General features: G+C 29.1%; 1 protein-coding gene across 1 annotated transcript in view; it reads left to right on the forward strand.

Moving 5' to 3' along the window:
* The window catches only part of LOC121118961 (kin of IRRE-like protein 1), a 331,486-nt gene that overhangs the window by 303,220 nt on the left and 3,691 nt on the right, over nt 1-24,575 (forward strand). Inside the window, exon 7 of the mRNA XM_040713567.2 lies at nt 4,233-4,398. Coding sequence (XP_040569501.1) covers nt 4,233-4,398 — 166 coding nt within the window. The remainder of the gene's footprint in view (nt 1-4,232; nt 4,399-24,575) is intronic.

Consider the following 24,575-nt stretch of genomic DNA (forward strand, 5'->3'; position numbering starts at 1 on the left):
AATACTGTTTTGATTTTTTCAAAAAAATAATAGTTTAGTGATACATAAATTTTAAAAATATACAATTGTATTGTCATGGTAATGAAGAAAAAACATAAACATTGTTAACGTATGTATTTAATCTTATTATATATGAGGAAGCTAAAAATGGCTATTCAACTTTTTTTTTGTGATTTTACTATTTTCAAACTTGTTTTTTATCATCACATTAAATTAAAAAGGATTTTGTTTATACTTAGTCTTTTGATGTATGTGCAGCTTGAGTTAGGAAACTACAAGAGGATGAATGCCATTGACAAAAAATAATGTACTTAACCAATCTTCAATTGACGAAACGAATTGCAGATATCGTAGCTGTTAGTTCCAGCTAAAGAAAATATAACAAAGACCTGTGGGGTTATGATTGTGTTTTGGCAATTCCCGAAATTGTAAATAGGTCCAAATTAAGTAATACTATAAATAGATGTTTATCTGTGCTCCCTTTATCGTTAAGGGCCTTGATGTTTGGATAAAGGACACTGCAGGCTTTCCACTCTACATTCATCTAGAAATCAATAACAGGGCTGTAGTAGAGCCAAAAATGAAAAAAAAAGAGTTCAAATGACATTTAAAAAATCTAAAATAAAATTTGTAAAATATAAAAACAGTACTAACTAATCATAATCTAGATTTGTGCCATCTCTTGAACTTTGAAGGGCCTTTTCAAACAGCCCTCGTATATTACTCTGCAGAAGTGATCCCTCTATGTCTGAGGAACTCCCCTTACTATCGAGGATTATAGATCAGTTGTTCGTTTTAGCCTAGTAAAGGGAGTCCATTCCAATGGATGAACTCTATACTATCTATTTTATCATTATTCAATGAATTTTTTTCCGGATGAAGGATTTTTTATGTGGCAAAAGATTACCAATTTTCACATTCAATAAATGTCTAAAATATTATTCAACTAATATATTTTTTTTAGTCCAATAAGGTTTTAAAGCTCTCAGCCAAAGATCTAAATATCTTCCATTTATACTTTTCGGTGTAATTGATAAGACATTTCATGCCCGTGCTCCAATTTTGTTACCTACAATGATTCAATGAATGAGTAAGGGTTAAGAAATCACAAAAAGTCTTCGGATATGTTCTAGTTTCAATGTTTGGCTATAAAAATGAGTTACCGCCAGAGATTCAAATTTAAATAACAACTTAAGATTAGTTTTTTTATATGAATTATGAATAATCTTTCCAATACTTTATTAATAACCATAATTACATAAATTGCATTTGTATTAAATTAAAAGTGCAACATTTTAACGCATCACCCAGTACATTAATTGAACCATGATGATAATTAATATAAAAATAATGAAATAAACTAGAGATTGATAGGAATTCCGAGTGATTAGCTTCTTTATATTACTACTGAAGTAGACTCTTGTGAAGCAAATATTCTTTCAAAAATGAAAGATCTATTAATACCATTCAAATAATTCATTGTGCTTATAAAAAGTAATTTTTCTTTAAAAATTAATTAATCGTTTGCAATATATCTACAGCAAATAAAAAAAAATTATTATTTTCGAATTAATAAGACAAAATTACCAAATGTCTTAATAAATAAATCATTTTTATGCATCAAACAATATGTATATAAAATTGTAAGTTTATATAGTGCAGTAATAAGTAATATACAAAATCAACTTTTTTTAAATATTTATTTTAGCTTCTGTACTATCGAATTATCAGCTCATCTTAAAATTTGGATACCCTAGTCTGGGATCTAATAAAGGGGGATGAAGCCCGCCATGCACTCTACAATTACAGGGGGGAAACAAGAAATTATTTTGTTCTTTGATTTTTTAATTATGAATATCCCTCCAAAGAGAAGTTGAATTTTTAATTATACATTGAGGATTTATTAACTGTTTTTATAATATTAAATCAAAATATTTAATTAAAAATATGATGGTCATTTATTGGTGGAGGTGGGAACTTGGATATGTGTCCATATTTTGAAGACAATCTCATAATCAAAGATTCGAGACTTGACTTGGATTCCATAACTTGGATATTGCGGATAAATCAAAATATTTAATTAAAAATATGATGATCATTTATTGGTTGAGGTGGGAACTTGGATATGTGTCCATATTTTGAAGACAATCTCATAATCAAAGATTCGAGACTTGACTTGGATTCCATAACTTGGATATTGCAGACTCTTGAAAAGTGTTAACACTATGGCCCCTGTATTATAGTAATAGACTTGAAATGAGCTTGAATGAGGATTCCTCGAAAATATTCAGAGACTTTGACATTACTTCCGATTCTACGTGGACTTACTGTAGAAGGACGTTTTATCCACTCCGATTAATGCTGTGTGATTAGTTGCAGGAGTGGAACTTACTAAATCTTTGGATGCTATGGATTAAAGATATCTTTAGAAAGGATGAAACACCTACTAGAATTTGAGTGTGCACTCATTACATTTTTGAATACAGACATTGAAGACGACCTATCTGATAACAAATCCTCCTGTTCAACATATTGAAAATAATCAAATTAAAAAATATATAGTTCCATCAATCTTTGTAGCAGAAATACACTCCTTAATCTTGCAAAAGGTGAAATACGAATAAGGAATCTTCTGAAGCATGATGCAGTAAAGAAGTGAAATGATTAATTAAACAAATAGACTCATTTTACTCCTTCAATCATCTCAACAGTGTGTCAGACATCCAATTAAGGTTGTTTTTAGAGCAGGAGCTTACTTTTTATCCTGATCAAAATATTAAGAAAATACCAGTTTTAAAGTTTGTGTATATTGTGTGTTCAAATAAAGTAAAGATTGTAGATGCAATTCATGTTGTCATAGCTTATTTGAAAGTTATTCTTGGATAAGAACACTATAATGTGGGATCAAAAATGATGATTACAAACATTGACAAATTGATTTTTTCTAATGGTATACAAATATGTCAAAATTTGCGATGATTCCTAGGTCAAATGGAGTCAATGTAATACTATAATGTTTACTTATACTAAATCAGTGCAACTCCTTCTAAACAATTAAAGGAACATAAAAATAAATAGGGAAATTTGCTCTCTTCACCATCAATAAGGACAGAACAAGACAAATATATGTAATGGACCTTGTTTATAAGTGCGATATATGTATGTAGTAAATTTATATGATAACTTTTTAATTGATGGAATTGATAGCTTATAAACGTCTAATTTCATAGTTAAAAGCTATGTTCCCTCTGTTAATGTGCAAAATATAGGAAATGCAAGGGACATAGTGATCCCGGATCCAATAGAAGAGTCAATAAACTATCAAATGTATCTTAAATTCAGTATATGTGCCTAAATCCAAAAATTATTCTGTTTAATAACATAATAGTATCTATAATAATTAAGCAAGTTTATTCCGGGGGAAATATTATTGATACTGCACTAAGATTTTTTTCTGTGACAGCATTTTAAAAAACCTTATGCATATTTTTTTTTTCAACGGGGATCTGAAAGGTATTATTTTTGGTTTCTTTAATGCTAATAAATTGATTTGTACACGCTACATGTTGTTTTATTGAAGTCCTATACTTGTTCTCAGAACATAATCTCCATGTATATCAAGATACATTACTTTGCCTTGTCTCCTCCAAATCATGCCAAATATCAAAGATATATTTATTGAAGATTTCCCTTCAGCAAAAATGAAGTAGCGGGGTTTAATCCCCCTGCTAAATCAATTTTCATTATTATTTTTTTTGCTTGAGTGCTTAAATTATGCTTTTGCATCCTACAAATTGGACTAATATTAAATTTGCTCATTTGTATAAACTAACATTCCGAACCCCCTTTATATTATCTAATATGATGATTGGTATAGCTTCAAATCCAGATTGAAAATATATATTTAAAACTTAAAATAGGATATCCATCTCCTGTCCTTCTTTTGAAATATAAATGTATTCTTTTTATGATTTTATTGGATACCCTTTTATACATTTATGCCATCCCTATATATTTTATTTCTACGCTTCAGAAAAAAGCCTAAGGAAATGAAAATAAATGTCCTTCATGATAAACATAGATACACAAAACATAAATATATACAATTTTTCTTCCTCTTTTTCAGTCGATCAACTTTCAAATCAATAAATAAAAGTCATATCTTATTTTCCAACATCTCTTTGTTGTTTCTATAGTTTTATACATAATTTTATTATTTATCATTTCTTTAGATGCTCAAATATCTAAGCCCAGAGGACGGTGTATTGAATGTCGATAAAAACGGAGTGATTACCACACAAATTATTGTTGAGGAAACAGATGTTCAGCATTCAGGAGAATATCGTTGTGAACCTGGAGCTGCACCAGCATACCATGTGAATGTTCATGTATTAAGTGGTAAAGTGACTCTTATGAATTATTATTAATATTTGGGTTTAGTGTAAATTGACAAAATCTATTTGTTAATGAAATATTTTTTTTCATGAAAAACGAAACAAAATGTATCAAAAAAAAAAAATATATGAAACAATTATTTTGAATATTTAGGGAGACATTTTTAATATTTTTGGAGACATTCTTAATTTGTTAAGACATACATAATTGAAAGGAAATCTACCAAAATATAATATTCCAACAACCAACTTTACAGTGTTCACTTTAATGTGTCCTTGAACTGATCATTATTATCTAAGCAAGGTTTCCCAACGTTTCTTTTACTGTGAACTACTTTAACATTATGATATAAAACAACGTACGCCAAGATTTGTAAAATTAAGTAAAATTAGGGCCAAGTAAAATAAGAAAATTTTGATTTAATTTTTTTTTGTGAATTATAGTGACAAAATAGGTCTTTACGTTTTCCAACTAATAAGCTATTTATATGAAAAGTGAAATAAAACAACTTATATACAAAATATTTTAATTGTTTGAATGAAATCTATAACTTTGTTTTTGATATGTAAGTTTCTTTATTCAAAGATTGATTTATGAGACGCAAATTGAACACCGTTTTCCACTGCATTCAAATTTTAACTGTGGTAGTTTTTTATCCAAAAAAAATATTGAAAAGGTAAATTCACAAGTCTAAGTTGACAGAGATTATATATATTTTTTTAAACTTAATTCATTCTAGAGATATTATTTGGACTACAAATATAAATAAACATTTTAGTTTACAATTAGGTCTGTAGAAAAAAAAGTTATCACCATAAACACAACTTTGATATTTGAGACATATTAAAAAAACTATTTGAATTAAATATACTAAAGGGACCAAACTTTTTGAAATCATTTAAAAAGATGACTTCAAATGCACTAAATGAATAAATTTGTAAAAATTAATGTTAGCAACTAAAAACTAATTTATAAAACATAATAAAAAACAAACATCAACAAACTTAATTATTTGAAATCGATTCAATTTTAAACCTTCCAAAGTTTCGAAAAATCGACAAAGGAGCTTTAAACTTACATCTGAACAAGAATAATAATTTCTTTTAGATCATCCATCGTAAGTCCATGAAGTTAAACCAATATTAGGAACCTTGGTAAAAAGGAAGAATATTTGTGGCAGCTGCAATCATTATTGTCCTAAGATTTTCTACTTTGATGGGATCTTCAATGCTTAATTTTTTTGCAATCAAGCTTTTGCACCTTGAAATAGCTATTACTAGATTTTTTGCATTTCGGCTTTTCGAAGGAAGTCCAAATAACAATAAAGGGGAAAAAACTTGTCCGTAATCTTTGAAACATTCAGTTTGACAAACTCTCTTACAATTTTGAGAGGCGGACAACCTGAAAAAGCGTGAACTGTCGAATAAAACATTTTTACCATAATCCTTGTTAAAAGAAATGCAACCTGATAAAATTAAAAATTGGTCGTAAATTTTTTCCCATCCTTTATGTTGCAGATTGATATCATAATTCTGTTTTTCCATTTACAAGGTAATTCGAGTAAGTCCCAAAAGTAATCACAAACTCTTGTGGCTTATGCTTCTGTTTGAGAGGAATAATTCATTAACAGATGCCACGGTATTGGTGATAAAAAGTTTAATGCTGCTCTTTTAAGTGGGAAGATAGATTTTCCGTAACTAAACACCGAGCCATTGCAAATATCGTGAATTGTAATGATTTTTCTCCATAAAGCCTCAAATTCTAGAATTTGTGGGTCTTCTTTATTTTTAAAGAAAAACTTTTGTGACAATTCCAACGCACAATTTCAATTGTTGAGGAAGATGTGAAAATTGGAAGTGCCTTCCCAATTAATTATATGGTTAGCTGCACTGGATGGGGAATGCATCGTAATCATAATATTACTTAATCTGTACCTAGCATCAACCAATTATATATCGGGGTAAAGGAAATGGACGAACGTCATTCGGTCTCCACATTCTTTGTTAGACTAATAAATATTCTTTTTAATATTTTTGGTATGATTCTCGACAGCAAGGCCAACCCACCTCCTATATATATATATATATATTTTAGAGCAAGTATGTATCTCCAGTGAAATAACTTCCCCAAACAACAATTTTCTTTACCAATGGCCCTTTCCGCCAACCAAGGGATATATGTTGCCACATACAGAGCCTTTGGAACCATTTGAGATTTGCCATGTCAATCCTCGTCTGGATATTGAAATTCCTCCACCCTGGAATAGACCTCACTTTATAGTTAGGAAGATGTGACCAGATTGAAGTAGATGCTCCTACACTACTCCAACTAATTCATAGTGTTTCAATAAATTCCTTAATTGAATAATTTGCAATCTTACAGCCCTCACGGGGATCCCATAAGCACAATAGGAAGAATGGATGATATATCCCTATTGATCTTCAATCCAGACCTCTCTTCGTATTTTAATATGTAATTCTATAAAATTTTAATCTTTTTTATTAGTTTTTTTCAGAATTTGCTTCCACCATTAAAGTAATATCGTCTGCATACATATTGATTATATGCTTAGACAGACCAAAATCAATTCCAAAGTTTTTGTACTTCCTTATGATACCATCACTCAGATTTTTTAATCCTGCAAAAAAAAAAAGAAGTGGAGCTGAGGAACACCCCTGGCGACAACTCTTTTTTAAAAACTTTGTGTTCACTTTCTAAATCTTTCATAGATATAGTGGAAGTACCATTGTAAATTAAAGCCCGTATTGGGTTGGAAAAATTTCGAGGCAGATGTTTATTAATGATCCTTAGATTAGTGTCATGAGAGATAGTATCTTCCTTCCCTTTAGGAATCCTTTCTGCTCCATACCAAGCCTCTTGCTCAGAAAACGTTCTATTATTGCTGCTATAACTCCCGAAAGGATTCTGTACCCTTCATTGAGAACAGCTATTGGTCTCCAATGATTAAAATTAGTCATATTTCCCTTCTTAGGAATGAAAATTATTCGACCTTTGAGAATGATTTTGGAAGTTTGCCGAAAAGTACATTGATTTTCCAGTCTCGACGTAATATGGAACAACTTCTTTTGTGCAATGTGTGAAAATCATGCCTCTAACTCCATCTGGTCAGAAAGCTTTCCCGTCCCTAAAATGTTTTTTTATATAATTTGAAACTCCTTCTTTGTCAAATATTGCAGGGTTTGATAAAAATTATTTTAGGGAAGTTATATATCTCACCATTAACTATTCTTTGCAGACGCGTGTCAATTTTTTTTTAGTTTGACCGTTATTCTGTGATTATGTGTCCATCAAAAACAATTTTCTTAATCACAGAAGTAGGATTATGGTCTTTTGGATGAGGACTTTTTAATTTTTTCCAATTACAATTAGCGTTCTCAATTTTATTGGAAGGAAAAGGAAGGAGGATACTTCTTTTGGTAAAGATATAAGGAATATGCTAAACATCGAATTATGGCTTGGCATATTCTCTATATATTTATCAAAGGAAGTATGATCCTTCCTTTCTTTCCAATAAAATTATATACTTCCTTTGATAAAGATATAGAAATATGCTAAACCATAATTCGATATTTAGCATATTCTCTATATTTTTATCAAAAGAAGTACCCCCCTTCCTTTTCTTCCCAATAAAATTATAATTCCTCGACTGAACCATATATGATTAGCAACCTTTTTGCTTTACTAACAGAGTTAAAAAATTATTTTGATTTGTACGTAGTTTTTAATGTATTTGTCATCCTCAATTACCCATCTTGGGATTTTAAATCGTTCATAATGGCTTTGATATTGCATGTCAATTTCCATCTACTTATGGGTAGACGCAGAACAAGGACTATAAAAGGTTTTTTTAGTTTTTGTAAGTCTAGAGGATGAAGCCAGTGCCAAATCAATTCGAAATGTTTTTCGACCTAATCTCCAAGACACATTATCTTCTGGACTTAAAATACGAATAATATCCCTCGAATTGAGTTAGTAAATTAGTTTCAACAGTATATACAAGTTGGGATATTGTACACCTGTTTTATCTTAATCCACATTCTTACATACGTTGATTATGGCTGGAAAGAAAGTTGAAGACATCGCATTCGGCTCATATGAATTAACTAAAAAAAAAGCCCTTTTTGGTTGGAATACAAATTTTGTACCAATCTATTAATTTATATAGATGTTACTATGGAAAATTATAAACTATCAACTTATATATGTTTTATTTTACCAAACATTAAATGTACCCCCTGAGGTAAGCAAATGTAGCCTCACGTGTACATGTACACCGGGTTGTACAACTGTGATCTAAAGTATGCCAAGCTTTTGTAAGGTAGTTTATAGATAGCTAATATTAAAACTAGGTATGTGTTCAAAAATTAACAAAAAGTATTGAAATTAACTTTATTAGATTCAATTTGACATTTTTTTGACATAAATACTGTATTGATTTGACGAAGTTACACATATAAATGTACATTTTAGTTTACAATTAAATCCCTAAACAGAAGTCAATAGAACAGTTAATTTGCACATTGAGTCAAAAGATTATAAAAATAATTATTCTGTAAAATGAGTAACAGGATCGGTTAGAAAACAAATAACAAAATATTATTAAAATTATACTGCTAAAATGTAGGATGAAGACAAAAAGAATACCAAGTAAACGTTGGATTCACGACATTTTTTAAACTGTTCATGAATGCTTATTAGACAGCAAAGTAACGTCATACTATCTTTCGAACCAAATGGGTAGCAGTTCATCAAATTACCCGTGTACTTCCGCGTCAGAAGAAACTGGAATTGTAATAGCAAGGATAGAGTATTGCGCAGATGTCCAAGTAAGAATAGCTCCACATTCTTCATTTCGGATAGGGTTGCCTTATGTCAGCTTTTGTTCTATCTTACTTATACAGCGTAGGAGAGCTAACTTTATGCCGCTTCTTTTTTTGTAAAAGCACTCGAAATATTTGAAATGAGTCCAAACAAAAGCAATGCAGTCAAATTATTTATCTCTTATTCCTGCAAGTGTATGTCAAATAATTTTTTCAGTATGTTTAGTGAAGGGTAGTTTTCAAAGCATGATAACTCTTTTAAACAATTTTCCACAGTCCTTGCAAGAAGCATTGGAGAATACACATCCTAAAAATATTTGAAATTGTGTTGTAAATTGCTTTTCGTCAGCGAAAATTCAGATCCAATATTTTTAAGAATTTTTCGAAGATTTTATCATCTTCCTCCTTATATTATAATACAAAAGACATTCTCAAATGCCATAGAATGGGCATCATGTGATTGTCTACAGCTCTCTTTAGTGAATAAAAAACAGATTTGAACATTGAGTCGTTTCTCAAAGCTTGAAAGAGTTAATACCCCTCCATTGGCATTAAAGAGTAGAGCTCTGATGGGATTTAAGTATTCTTTTGGAAGAAGTCTTTTAACTGATTTCAAAATATAAATGTGTAGAACAGAATCAAATACTAAGCTGAAGTCCACATCGATAATTGCACAAGGTACGTTTTTTACGTATAATTTCAACAGCAAACTTTACATTTCTTGAAATTACAAAATAGAAACTACTATTAACTATTGATATGAATATTTTATGCCAGTCATTTTACTAAATAATTCAAATATGTACTGGGAGTTATTGATAGTTTTGGATACAAAAGACTTCTTTGAAAAATTGATGATAGTTTTTTGGAGTACAAAAATGGCACTTTTTTAAGCAAGACTTGTAGGTCACTTTGAGGAACCTCACATCTTGCAAGTACATTATATCCGGTTTTCTGTAGACTATACTTTTCATAAGAAAAAGTCAAGAAATTCGATCTTGTCCACCCCTCGTATTCAATTTTTCAAAATACACTATCCTTTGTGTTAAAAACTATAATCATATCACATAGGTCAAGTTCCATTAAAACTTTGGTGAATATTTGAAGATTAAGGTACGAAAATTTGAATTATATAGATCAAGATGAAGATCATTAATAAAAAAGAGAAGTAAAATGTCATTCTTGCAGACGTTAAAGATTGTCTGAAAGAAGGAAATCCTTTAATATTTGGTCCATTTGCGTTGGTTAAATACAAAACACCACTTATTGATGAATTAAATATCTTTTTCCAGTCCCCATAAACAAAATAATTCATTTTTGCATTGTATAGTCTTGGAGACCGAAGAAAGTATTCCCCAATATGTCCATCTCCTACAAAAAAGTGATGATTGTTTTTTGAAATACAAAACTGGCACATGAGTGAGCAAGATTTGGAAGTAAAGACCTCACATCTTAGAGTCAAATAATATCCGGTTTTCCATAGAGTAAACTTTTTATAAGAGAATGTATCTTCCACCCTTCGTATTCTGTGATAGTATTTTACCGACTCCTGTATTATTATTTTAATCTTTAAAATAGGCAGCTGGAAGAAATCGTCAATTTTTGTTGTTTTTTCATATTCAGTATTAATTTATTTAAAAATAAGGTAAAATTAGTTCGTTGGAAGTTTATTTTGAGTTTGATCTTTCTGTGAGGAGATACCAAAAGTAGAAGGAGATCTAATTAAAACCAAACCTTGTCCTAGATAGAATAATGAGAAAAGGATTTAGATGGGGGTTTTCTATCTTGCATGCAACGGTTGATGAGTTTTTATTATTTTTCTCTGAATTTTTTCTTCTGTCTTCTCTTTCCTGAACACTAAGGTGCTGTAATTTCTTCAATTGTATTCGCTGAGGAGGAGTCAATGGACGCAATATTCTCTACAATTACCTCAGGGGAACAGTGTTATTTTCATAAGGTAAAAGACGATTTTCTTCAAAAGTTGATCCTTTTATGGCTCCTCTTTGAAGTTGTGGATAAACTTTTTATGGTCTTGATTATTCTTTAAGTCCTCCCAAACTACTTTTCAATTTTTTTTCAACCATTCAACTGCTTTAACTGCATCAACCCTTTCAAAGGCGTTCACCAGTATGATGATGACTTTCATTTTGTAATAACATAAATTTTGTCAATACCTTTTTCTTGGATTTTCAAATTTACAAAGGTTCCCTCCATGTTATCAGTTCTAAAGGAGTGCACTTTCTTAAGGTCTTAAAAACTTTCTTTTTATATCAATCCGGCCTGATTCAATCCAAATTTTGGATTCACTAAGGCAATTTCGTGCTCTTTGAATCCAATGAGCATATCATACACATCAATGTGTTTTAATCGTTTACAACGAAGGAATTTATCTGCATCATCTTCAAGTATAACAGCAAATATATCCTATTTATATAAGTCAAAAGTCTTATTTTCATTCGCCTTCAAATAATTTAATTTCCTTACAGCTCTTGAATAAAAATGCAAAAAGATTCCCCCTCAGATGGTCTATCAAGCAGGCGCACTGACGTTCTTAAAGTGATTCTTTTAAATAAAGGTAAATTAAAAGAACTTATTATTTCACCTACTTGAAGAGGTATGATGTTATTCAATAGATCATAGGGATCCTAATTATCTCCTAATTTAATAATAAGATAATTAAATGCAACTTTCAAGATATAACACAGAAGAAATGAGTACTTATCAACACACACTGGCACAAAAACAATCAAAATAAAAGCACTGAAACCACTTTAAAAAAATAATTTTTATGGGCCCTGAAGATTGATGACTGCAAACATACATAAACTTCTCTCTATTACCATTTTGCTTTGAGTCATAGCAGTATATTTTACATTATATTCAAAAGCAACGGAGTAATTCGACCTTTTTGATGGAGATATCGTTTAGTCTTCCTTGAAATATATTTGAGTATTTACTGCAAGGGGGTTTCCGTGGAAAGAGTCTTAGAGATACCATCTTAGAACTTAGCCAAGTTAGACAAATTGGTACAGCCAACATTAAGTGGACTTAGTACGCCAATTACATAGACTATGACGTCATATAGAGGTTCAAAATAACAGGATGTGTCTTAAATGAAGAATATTATGCACCAATCTAATAGGAAACAGATCTCAAGATTCTTAGCTAACATGAAGAAATATATCCTTGCCCAACCCAGTGTCCATATAGTCATTACATCTGGATACAACATGGAGTGACTAACATTTATCTTATACTCTTAAGAAAAAAAGTTTGATTACTTTTTTTTCTTTTTTATAAATACAATTAGATATATAGTAAAAATTCTTAGTGCTTAATTTCTGACATGGATAAAAATATAAAGTAGAAATAGCTTTAATTGTTTACTCCTAATTGTCTGGAATAAATATAAACGTATGTTTTTCCTCTGTTTTCTTGCTTAATTTAGAGAATCGTAACTAATTTAAGTATTATGAGGTTTTAATAGATTAACTATAAGGAAAGGAAATAAATACAAACCCTGCCTTCTTTTTAATCAAAGATATAGGCAGGAATTGCTGCACTATCGATACCCAATTCTATTCTGAGTCTTAAAATAACATAGACTTGTTACTTTTCAACAAATTACAATATGCAACAGTATTTTTGCCCGCCTATTAAAACCCTAATTTAACATTGAAATTTTAGCCTTATAGCTTCAAAAAAGTATATTAAAATTTCTCAATGTAGTTGATTGTGCCTTTTGAGCCCTTTTTTTAAATAATATTTTTAGCTTATAATTGAAATAACTATATATATGAACATTCAAGAAAATAAAAAAAACGTTTTAATACTTCAAAAATAAAATTTATATTAAGTTATTTCCAGTATAGCTGGTACAAAATGTTTTTTTATTATCATACAAAAATCATGCAAAATAAAGGTTTTCTTTCTTAAGCTTATATTTTTTGAATATTTGTTTAAATTGCATAGATATTGTAGCTGAAGCTAAAAAATAAACTATAAATTACAATTTACAGAAATTTGCAAAAAAGAAAAGGTTTGATATATTTTTTGTCAGTTTAACTTTTTCTTTATAGTATTTCATAAAAAGCAAAGTAAGGTTTTGTGAAAATGTTAATTCGATTATTTGACAAATTACATCTAATTTTAATGTCTTTTTTAACCAATTTATTTTATTAGTCATTATTGATTGCATGTAATTCATATGACCGACTTATTTATATATATTTTTGGAACTTTTCACGCAATCTTTTTCTGTGCTTGTTTTTATGATATTCTATGAGTTATTTAAAAATTAATTGAAATCGATAATTTTTTAATTTTTTTTTAAAAGTTATGAAATAAAGTTTATTTTTTATTTTTAACTAAAATATGAAGCAATGAGATTACAGATCCAAAAAATATAAGTTTCCAGAACATCAATCTTTTTTTGTGAATCAACACATTTTATATGACCTGTATTCCTAATAACTTTTAAAAAAATAATTTTTTTTTGTAATGCAGAACAGGTTTTACTCACTTTTTATGTCCCATAATTTTCAAAATCTGCCTTTGAGTTGTAACTAAACTATTGCAAGTAAAGATTAAGTCATTTAAATTTGAGTTTCAACCGGCGAGAGTTTCAAAATCTCTACTTTGTTTGTCATTCATAAGCAAAGACACACACGTGACTACTTTTAAAAAAATCTTCTCTCTTGAAGAATTAAAATATACAGGTAACACAATTTGTCAATAAAAACACTGTTCAAATTGCCAAATACTACACTATGAGTTTTAAACTTCTACACGATACAATTTATTATTTAACTAAAGAATTTTAACAAAATTAATACAATAAACGGATGTGAGTCTAAAATTTCTTAATAATTAATGAAGCCACCCTTAGTGTTAATAATGGCTGCTAGGCGGCTGAATGCCTGGATCATGGTGCCGGTGTAGTCCTCTGTCATGGCGGCCTAGTGCTACCTTACAGTGGGATTGAAGACCTTTATGTTTATTTGACAGAAACTAAAGGTTTTCCCCTCAACATACACCCATAAATTGTAGTTGAAGGTGTTGGCATCATGTCTGTAGGGGAGCAATAAGTGTCAAAAAAGAGTTCAAAAGAACTCAAAAGACTCATTTAAAAAAGATTTGCAACTGAAGAGAGAAGTTTCATAATTGCTGAGGTCAAAAATGGTTTCTCCACACTCACAAAGTTATTGAGAACCGCTTTTTTATTAGCTCTCTAGACAGTTTTGTGTTAAATCTCGATATATCTTGGATATGCTCTCATCGACTTGAGGAGATAGGCCTGGGCTGTTTTCTTTAACTTATCCAAGTTCAATTTGGCACTTTTGAACTGAACTTCTTTGTCTCCAATGTTTCAGCCTTTCTGATGCGTAGACGTTGATCTTGGAGACGCCCAGCTTTGAGGGCGCGAAAAGAAGTAAGTTGGCGGATCTGGTTCAAATATCATTTTCTCAACTTGTACGGGAAATAGTGAGCTTAGGTTTGTTTTATTTTCTAATAATGGTTTATGCTTTTATTTATGGAAATATGAACTAACTTAAAAACTCAACCTTCATTAACTATTCATTCAGTAAGTGATCAGATTTTAATATAACGCCCCAATTTACTACTCCACAGAGTGAAGACTTTTGTAGAGCGTGAAAAGAATAAAATTGTAATTCTTATCTACAAAATTTCATTCATAATAGTTGCTTGAGACAACAAATGTACAAAATTGAGTAAAACATTTGAAGTATATTATATTTAAAGGTGATTTTACTATGTGCTTGTAGCCTCACTATGGTATGGTTTACTTTTTATATTCAAAAATTATTCAACTCTTATATTATAAGCAGTGTCATAAAATTATAAAAATATAACTTTGAGGACTGTCAAATTAATTTATTTAAAAATCAAAAATAGAAACGATAAATAAATAAAAAAATTAAGACATTTTGCTAAACTGGTGAATTTTGAAACATCGATCATTTTTTTATTTAAAAAAAATATATAGACACTGAACAGTGAATACACTGAACAAATGATACTTAGATTATATTGATTGGATGTTTTCAAACGTTAAAGGATAGCTTTATCGATTGAATCCCTTCCTTGGTGACCCCATGTAATGTTTCATTAGAGAAAATCATTCTGGCATGCTGTTTTTCTACTCAACTAAAATTATATCATAACTAAACAAATTGAAAGTTATAAAAATAAATTGGAATATGTGTCTTTTTTCTTTAAGTCTACACACATATATTTAAAAATATTTTTAATTTCACTTTGTGGTTAAAAAATATAATAAAAACATTTCATCAATTTAGGCAATTGTTCGAGTAAAAGTTACACTCAATTTAATTAAGTATAATTATTTTCATTTCACTTTATGAAAGGTAGATTTCTTTAGGATTATAATTTTAATAACTAATTTGATAACATTTTTTTATTTTTTATTTTTGAACCATTAAAAAATAATATAGAATTTTTTGCTTTACATCCTAATTAATCATTAGTATCTTGTATCATTTTCCTTTGAACAATGAAAAACTCAAAAGATATCGCAAGAGTTATAATTTAATATCTGTATTAATATTATAAAATCTACCATCAACAAAATTAGCTATAGCTTTGATGTGGTTCAAGGTATATAAAAATATAACGGTTATAATTAATCAACTGCTTTAAATAAAAAACATATTTAAAACCTTTTCTTCGGTTGTTTTAATAGTTTTTGATAAAATTAAATGGTAATATATTTCCTAATACATTTTGTCAAACCTGTATTAAGCGGTATATCGAAAGAAATTAAAAAAGCAATAGCCTTGTGCAAATAACCTTTTCAAGCAATTTTATATTTCTTAGCAATTCTAAATTTGAAAACTGAATGTGGCCGCGTAGTGCTGTGAGATGCTTCACCCTTTACCATCTGAATTTTATCTATTGAATAGAAAATAAATATTCAAATGTAAATAAACTTTTATAGGTATCAGGATATAATATATATGAATAACCAACATCAAACATATTTTTGAATAAGAAAATATAATAACTAGACTTTGAGATCCACTTGGTCACATTATTTAAAAAAATAGTACATATTTATATTTATGTACCATAGCCTTGAAAGTACATTCGGACGAATGATTATAAATAAAAATACTAGAAAAAAAATAAAAATATTCTAAACATAGAAAAATATGTATAATTTTTTTGATAAGCATATCCCTTATATTGATCATTAACTATCTTTTATTGCAATTATGTTCAAGTTGTAAATTTGGAAATTAATACAACACCTGTTTATTTAAAAAGAGACTTTGAAGTACAACCAGGTGGTAAAGGGTTAAAACAGGTTTTTGTTATACCTGGTGGCCTTTAGAACAGGTTTGACTTCATATGTTATTGACGAACAAATTTGAATCGAAACTTTGGGTTAATATATTTTAACTTTCTTATGGATGTGTGTACAGTTGGGTTAGATCAGAGTAATGTCTGGTTAAAGATTGGATTACCACAGAACTGTTTTTTATTTCCTTTAATATAGTTTAAAGATTGTTTTATTTATGCTACGCAAAAGTACTAGCGATTAATAGTGTCTTTGTTTTTCTTAGTGAGAACTGTACATAATAAAGTTATCATTAGTCAGCCTATTATTTTTTTTCTTTGTTCATATACTTACTATTATTATTTTAAACTGGAGCATAAAATACGTCATATGAATTGATGTAAGTATTGAGTAATTACGTGTGAACTAGCTCATGAAAAAATGAAATAGCACAAACGATTTATTTTTCAGTTACATTCTATAATATTAAAGTAAAATATGTCAATCAGCCCACTCCTTACTACTCAAGATAATGCTAAGTACTACAACTAGTTAATTACTAAGAACAGTAATATCTTAGAAGTTACCGAAGTATTGTGGAAATCTTCGTGATCATAAATTTAAAAAATGTATATTTCGGCAACCTGCACGATGTTTCTGTTCTTATTAATTATGTATTCTTATTTAGAAAATTCAAACGTATTAGCAAAGCAAGGCTCAGTAAAGTAATATAAGATTTGGAAAATATATATCCTTAACTAAGCTCACATGTTTACCTTTCAGAACCGTGAAGAAGCTCAGCAAGGAGAGCAAAAAGGTTCTTTGAGAGAATTATTTAATAGGAAGGCAAAAGTATCGTTGGGAAGGAGATTTAGCCTACTTTTAGTGAAGATATTAATCCATTTTTCTGTCCTCATGCCAATAGACAAAGATGAAAAAAATATCATAATGGGAGAGAGTCTGTCTTTAGTTGCAACCACAAATTTAATTTTCAGGCTTTTTGTATAGTGTCATTTCATAGTTTTTGAATAACTCATAATAGATGTATATATACAAATAAGGGTTCTTTGGTAAGCTCCATCAGGAAAGATAAAGCTAAAATGGACATGAGCTTTGTAAAGAAGGCTTGTCTCTTCTTTCAAAAGATATATTAAGTATGTAGTTGCGGAAAAGAAAAATATTTCAATAGATTTGAAGAAGAAATTACTTCTGAAAATCGAAAATGATCCAGCTTCCTTATATGTTAAGTTCAGTCGATTTTCCATCTTGTTAAAAAAAAATATTTTTTATTCAACGTTTTTTTAAACTTTATAAGCAATTTTTTTTTACTTTTAAAACGTATATACCCAAATTAGACTTTACTTTTTAATGTAAACATTTTTATCTCTCTATACAACGTTTTAAAATTTAACCTTATTCAAAGTGAAAATCGTTTAACAAAATGGAGCAAAATATTTTGTTTTATGTTCAATAAAACAGATAAGTTGCAAATCATTGAGTTTATCTTTTACCTCTTAAATTATTCAAAGATAGGTGCACCATGAATTTGTTTGATGTATTTAATACTGACAAATATATAAAGTACAATTATTAGTCATTGTATTATATTTGGTAAGATGTGATGCTCCTCAACTTTAACGTCAAAAATACCATTTTTCGAAGCTAAAATTGTCTGTGCCGACCACAAAAAGGCACATGTGGTCTCAAATTTTGAAAAAAACTCAGTTTACTTTTGTTTTTTTGAACAGTAGAAAAAAATAATAAAGTCAAAAACATGACAGTGTAACGTGCAGGGTGCACAAAATATATGTGTTGTGAATTTTTTTTTTTTTCATATACAATTTCCTCTCCCACCAGTTTTCAGACTTAAAAAAAAAATAACCAGATTCTGAAATTTTGTTGGATTCTGATTTATTTTATTTAATAAAATCACCTCCATCTTCAATTTCAGCCTTAATACGAGACCAAAATTTCTAGCTGGCCCGTGCCACTTGGTAAATTGGCAAAGGTTTAAATTCATTCTTGACCCGACCAAAAAGCTCGCCTTTGGTGTCGCAGGGGGTTTGGCTGGTTCGTCGTTTTAGCCTGCAATATACACAAAATATCCATCAGTTTCGGATCTGTCGTGTTTGGAGGCCAAAATTAAAACAAGATGAAGTCGTCCATATTTTCTTAGAACCATTTGAGATCTGTTTTTTTTAGATGTGGCAGGGATGAGTCTTTCAGAGGCATCATATTACCTCTTAACTTTGCAAACAAACGTCACACTGAGAAATAAAAATCAAGCAATTGTTATTTTATGGCTCCCGAATCGGATTACCATGAGGGCTCTGAGCCTTCAGCAAATATTTAAGACATAGAATTCGTCTATTTGTTCCATTTTTCTCGAAATGGTACAAGGTTTAACAAGCTATCCTACGGAGTCATCCTTTCATATTTTTTTTCATGAACATAGTAGAGTGATACCTGTAAGGAAAATCGTGGAACAGAAAATAAAGGATGTTTCGGAATATAACTACAAAAAGAATATTGACTCGTGGCTATTTCACCGACGTCTCGAGCTCACCAAAAGACGGATACAGTCATCACAAAAGCTATCTGTATTTTATACATACCTTGACTATGGGCTCTATAATAAAGACGTCAGGACTCGATAATTTCATTGACAGACTATTGAAGGTACTTCAATCGTTTTGAACTATGGTGCTCATAAATAGTTATTTATGATACCTTGCCAAAATCCTCTCTTCTCTTCAATTGCTGTTAGCTTGCCCATCAGATCTACCGGTTATTATTTCCTCCTCACTGATTTGATGATTCATTTTTGTCCATTCCATTATTAATAAATATATCTTCTTTATTAGTTTGAATGAATGCAGGATAAGTTGTTCAGTGATAAAATACAAGTATATATGTTAGATGTATATTGAAAGAGGGGGAAGGCAGAGAATATTATTATACTAAATCTCAACCTTTTATATGTTTCGTAAAATGATTGTTCATATTTTTTTTTTTTAATTGTTTTACTTAAATTTACTAACTCTTATGTTTTGAATAATAATTAATAATTAAGAAAACAAAACAAACCAACTTACAAAAAAAAGCCTTGGGGCTCAGGTTTGCCAAAAAAAGTGCACCAATGTGGCAGTATAAGTAGCTTACGCAACCTGTATATGTTTCCACACTAGTTCCATTTATACAAAAACAAAAAACAAACAAGTTTTTTTAAGTTGAACTAATGTTAGTTACTTTCATAGTACATGTATAACTTAAAAAGCATTCACTTGTTATGTGTTTTTAAGTTTGTCAATTATTATAATAATATACGTGTTTTATGCTTTAAGAATAAATTTTCTACATTTTTTAAAAGAAAATACATCATACCGTCAAACAAAAAGTTTTATTTGCTTTTTAGCTTTCCACAAAATTTAATATTTTGAGATGTACATCATTCACTATTAACATTTAGCTACTTCTTCTGACTCGAAAAGGGATTCCAGAATATATCTTAATATTCTGTTATAAAGTTGACATCATTGTTATGAAATTTGCAAAAATATTCTTTCAAGTGCTGTAAAGTTTTTAACCTTGAGCTCAAGTTAAGGTTCAAATCTTTGAATGATGAACTCCGGTTCAAGTCATTATCTCTGCTCTATGCTGAATTCGTATAAAGATATCCTCTCCCATGATAAATCACATTATAATTGAAGGTTATATCATATTATAGGCTCATACTTGATATTTTTAATATATAAAAGGAATGAATTTCATACAAATCCTGATTCAACTTCATGAAATGGCTTTACAAATAAAAAATACTTTGTGAAAACATTAAGTTCTACTTAATGCCTATGAAAAAAAACACTAATAAATATTTTAATTAAATAAAAAATATATCTATAAAAAAACTCTATGATTTATTATAATATATTAATCTAATTTTTAAGACGAAAGGATTAGGACGAAAATAATATCTTATTCTTCTCTAATTGTATAGTTAGTTTACTGTAAACCATAGCTAAATACAATTGTATATATAAAAGTGGTCAAAATTGGCCATTAGAGGAGTAATGCCGGAGCTTCATGTAGCACAAAGGTTCTGCACTGTATCGTTTTAGGACATTGTGTGGCTATTAAATTAAGTAACAATTGTCTTTTGTTTTTTGTTAAATTGGTCATCTGAAATGCCAAAACATTATCGTTAAAAACAAAAGACCTCAAAAATTGTCAACGAAATGTTTTTATTTTTAAGAAGTAAAAAAAATAGATATATTAAAATCCTAGACCCAAATATTCATAGCATTTTCCCTTCCTCAAAATATAAGCATAGGAGCTTTGCACTGATCCAGAGGTTGGGAATCAATGGATTTGAGATATATATTTTTAACTTAGAGTAAGGTTTAAGTCTTTTTTTGTTAGTCCTATCTATTAGTTTACTATTCTCCTGAATATTTATTAATAAAAACTTAAATGCTTGGACTTCCAAATGTGTAATATAAAAATAATTGATGGTGTCTTAATTTTAGCAAAACACTTAACTAAGAAAGGAGTTTGATCATATTCTTTAATGTACAAAGGTACCAAATTATGGAAAAAAGTTACTAATTTGAATATATTTATCATGATAATATTTTAAATATCTAAAGCAATTCAATTATAATTTTACGGTCGGAGTATTTCTCAAATAAAGATAATAAGAAAAAATGTAATGAAGATTATAAGCACAGTTTTCTTTGATGCAAAGAAAACAATTATTTTCTCCACTTAATATAATTATGATGATAAATAGTATGTTATTAAAAATGAATGCAAATAAGGTTTTCTTCATAATGATAATGAATTATGCAAATTGCATTGTTGATTTTCATGAAAAGAATAAATTGAGATTTACTTCCAGTTTTATAGAGTCTTTTTATGGCTTGTATGTCTGTAATCAGACTGACACTTTTTCCATTAATCCGTTCATTTATGAAATTATTTTAATTAAAAGAGCTTAACTTATATTCTTTACGTTTATTTGATCATGTTTCAAAAAGGAAATGCCGAAAACATGATTAATAAATTACAAAAAACGTAATTCATATGGAACCAAGAAAAGACAAGTGTAAATCAATTTGTGATATGTTCAAAAACTATGCATTGTACATGGCGTACAACGCTTTGGTCCTTCCAAGCTGTATGGGGACATCAAATAGACTTCTTAATGTTGTAGAGAATCTGAATTATAAATATGATTCTTTTCCCCTTGAATCTAAATTTTAATGCCAATACTTTTCTGTGTGCTCATGAAACATTTAATCTGATCATATACAATCATTTATATATATTTATTATGTCTTGATTAAGATTGAGTTGTATATTTATTAATTTTTAATCGAGGTTCAGCGAATTTAATTAACTTTTTTGCATAAAATTCTTCTTCTGTTTTTTTTTTTAATATCTTGAATTCTTCTCTTTTTTTTTTAATATCTTGGATTCTTCTTCTTTTTAATACGAGGATTAAAGGTGAAAATCATAGTTAAAGTATAAAAGTGCTGTTATAATTTTATATCGTACATGGGACCTCATCAAAATTTACTGATGCTTACTTTATTCCAAATAAGTATTATTAGAGCAATAAGTATTTTATAGAACTTTTTATCGAAAATTAAAGTTCCATGTTTTGTTTTTTTTGATTTTTTTAAATAGGTCTTTTTGAAACCCCATACTTATGTTGTTTTGATTAATTTATAAAAAGTTTTTATTCTTCTAACTATGTGATATGTAAGTAAATTTTAGCGTTATTTAGGATATTTACGAGTGAAAAATGTATATAATAATTTAACAAAAACACAAAATTTAAATGATGTAATTATTGAAATCGTTCAAAGGATTATCATAAAATTAAATACGGTTCATTTTTGAATTCATTTTTACCCAGTTTACGAAACACGTTATAAAAAGGGTATCCTCTAATAGAGATTAAAAATGCCATAGTAAAATAATTACTAATGTAAAATTAATTCATCATATAATACAGATCATTTATAGTCTAGAAAACTTCCATCCCTAACTTTTGGGTTCTTGCCAATCGATAAAAGCTCATAAATTGTTTACACCAATTTCAGCGTAATAATATTAGCACTTTTTATGTTCAACAATAAGTATATTTATCCTTTATCAACAACTTCTACAATGCAGCTTCATGGCGAAAGCCCTTGAGTCAAACTCGTGTTTGAGACAAAGTTACTATAAAATTTTTTGTTCTACTTTTAACAAGCTTTTTGAAATGATGACAATGTATATCTATAAAAAAACTTAGAATAAATGTACATTAGACCGTCCCCTTGTCGAATTCGTATTTTCTCCACTTCACAAATAAATTTTTGTCTCTGTACAATCAAAAACTGATTTTGGCAAAGTATGAGACCTGTCAAGAAATTTTACTTTTGGTAAAATGTTCTTTTTTTTTTGTCAAAATTGGCCTATTATTCCGTTCAAAATATTAGTGTTCTTCTTATTGGATATTTTTTTTCTGTTTATCAATTACTGTACAGAATGCAGTTAGAAGCAAATCTAAAATTGGATGAGAGGTGCAACAAACATTATTCTCCAAGACACCCAAACTGCAAAATCTTGAGGGTTGAGGTCAGGGCTGGTGCATGACATTATTAAGATAGGCCAGAAGTCAGCATTACTGTTGTTGTAGAAGTTTCGATTCTTCTTGTCTGTATAAGACTCCTTGGGGCTACAACGGATTTATAGATATTGTAGGTAGTCTGGATGGTGATAACAATGGTCTCTACAGCCTTTTTTGTACTGAAATTGGTTGAGAGGAGATTACACAAGTGTTACACACCTTATTGTTGTTGCTTCGACATTTTACATTTGGAGACATGGGATTAAAAGAAAACATGTTTGGATTTAGCTGTTGTTATGTTGTATAATACAATATTGTAATTTAACATATTTGGTATACAATTTCAATTAAATGTGAAATTTGTGGAAATTGAAATTTGTAGATTTCCTGCTGTATCAAGCATAACATATCAAAATATTAACCGAGTTGAAGTTATAGTTTTTGAACCAAAAGAAGAAACATTATTTTGTTTAATAAGAGATTAAACTGGAAAACTGTAAATCATTAAGCATAGGTGTTTGTGGATAAAAATATCATCACAAAAATGGAACAGTCATATCTAAATATATATTGATGAGGATAAAAAGCATTTTGAAGCAGATTTTTTGTATTTTGCGTTTTAAACATATATATATTTAATGACAGTTTGCCATATTTTCAATGAAAATAAGCTTTATCTTACCATTTGGTATTTACATCAAAGGATTTAATCAGTTTATCTATTCACTTAATATTGAATTGTCTCTCTCTTTTTATAATATTCAAGAATCTTTTTGTAAAGTATGTTTACCTTGCTGAATGTATGTAGCCTAAAGTTGAACAAAAACTTAGTATGACCTTCTTAAAATTCGATTTTTGTAATATTGTTGGAGGAGACTTTGGCTAGTTAACATGCAATTAAATTAACCCACTTCTCCCAACTTTTAGCCAGCTTGTAAAAAAAAATGCAAGCGTCATTTTTGGAGTTTGTCAAAATATGACATTTTACAAGTGGAAGACTATTTGTTGCTGCAAACGTCCCACTGTTTTTATTTGTTTTTTTCTTAATCTGTTATCATTATTATTTTATACTTGAAGAGATAATATCAAGTATATAATATCACAAGTGCTTGAATGACGATGAGTAAAAAAGAAAAAGTTATTCCTGCCTATGTTTTTTTGCCGGATACAAGTTGCGATTTGTGTTGATTTCCTTCATCTTAGGGGTGCTCGAGGCTAATCAAAATAAAATTGTAAGAAAGGGAACCTTTTATCTTCCACAATACTTTTTTTAGCTGGCAAGATTAACATGTTGATATTCGATTTTTTTAAGCATACATTAAGATAATTTATTTTACAACTCTACAGGGTTCTATACCACAATGTGAATGAACTGTGACCTTATCCAAATCCCATATGA

The sequence above is a fragment of the Lepeophtheirus salmonis genome, chromosome 5 (assembly GCF_016086655.4).
Source record: "Lepeophtheirus salmonis chromosome 5, UVic_Lsal_1.4, whole genome shotgun sequence".
NCBI classification, from domain to species: domain Eukaryota; kingdom Metazoa; phylum Arthropoda; class Copepoda; order Siphonostomatoida; family Caligidae; genus Lepeophtheirus; species Lepeophtheirus salmonis.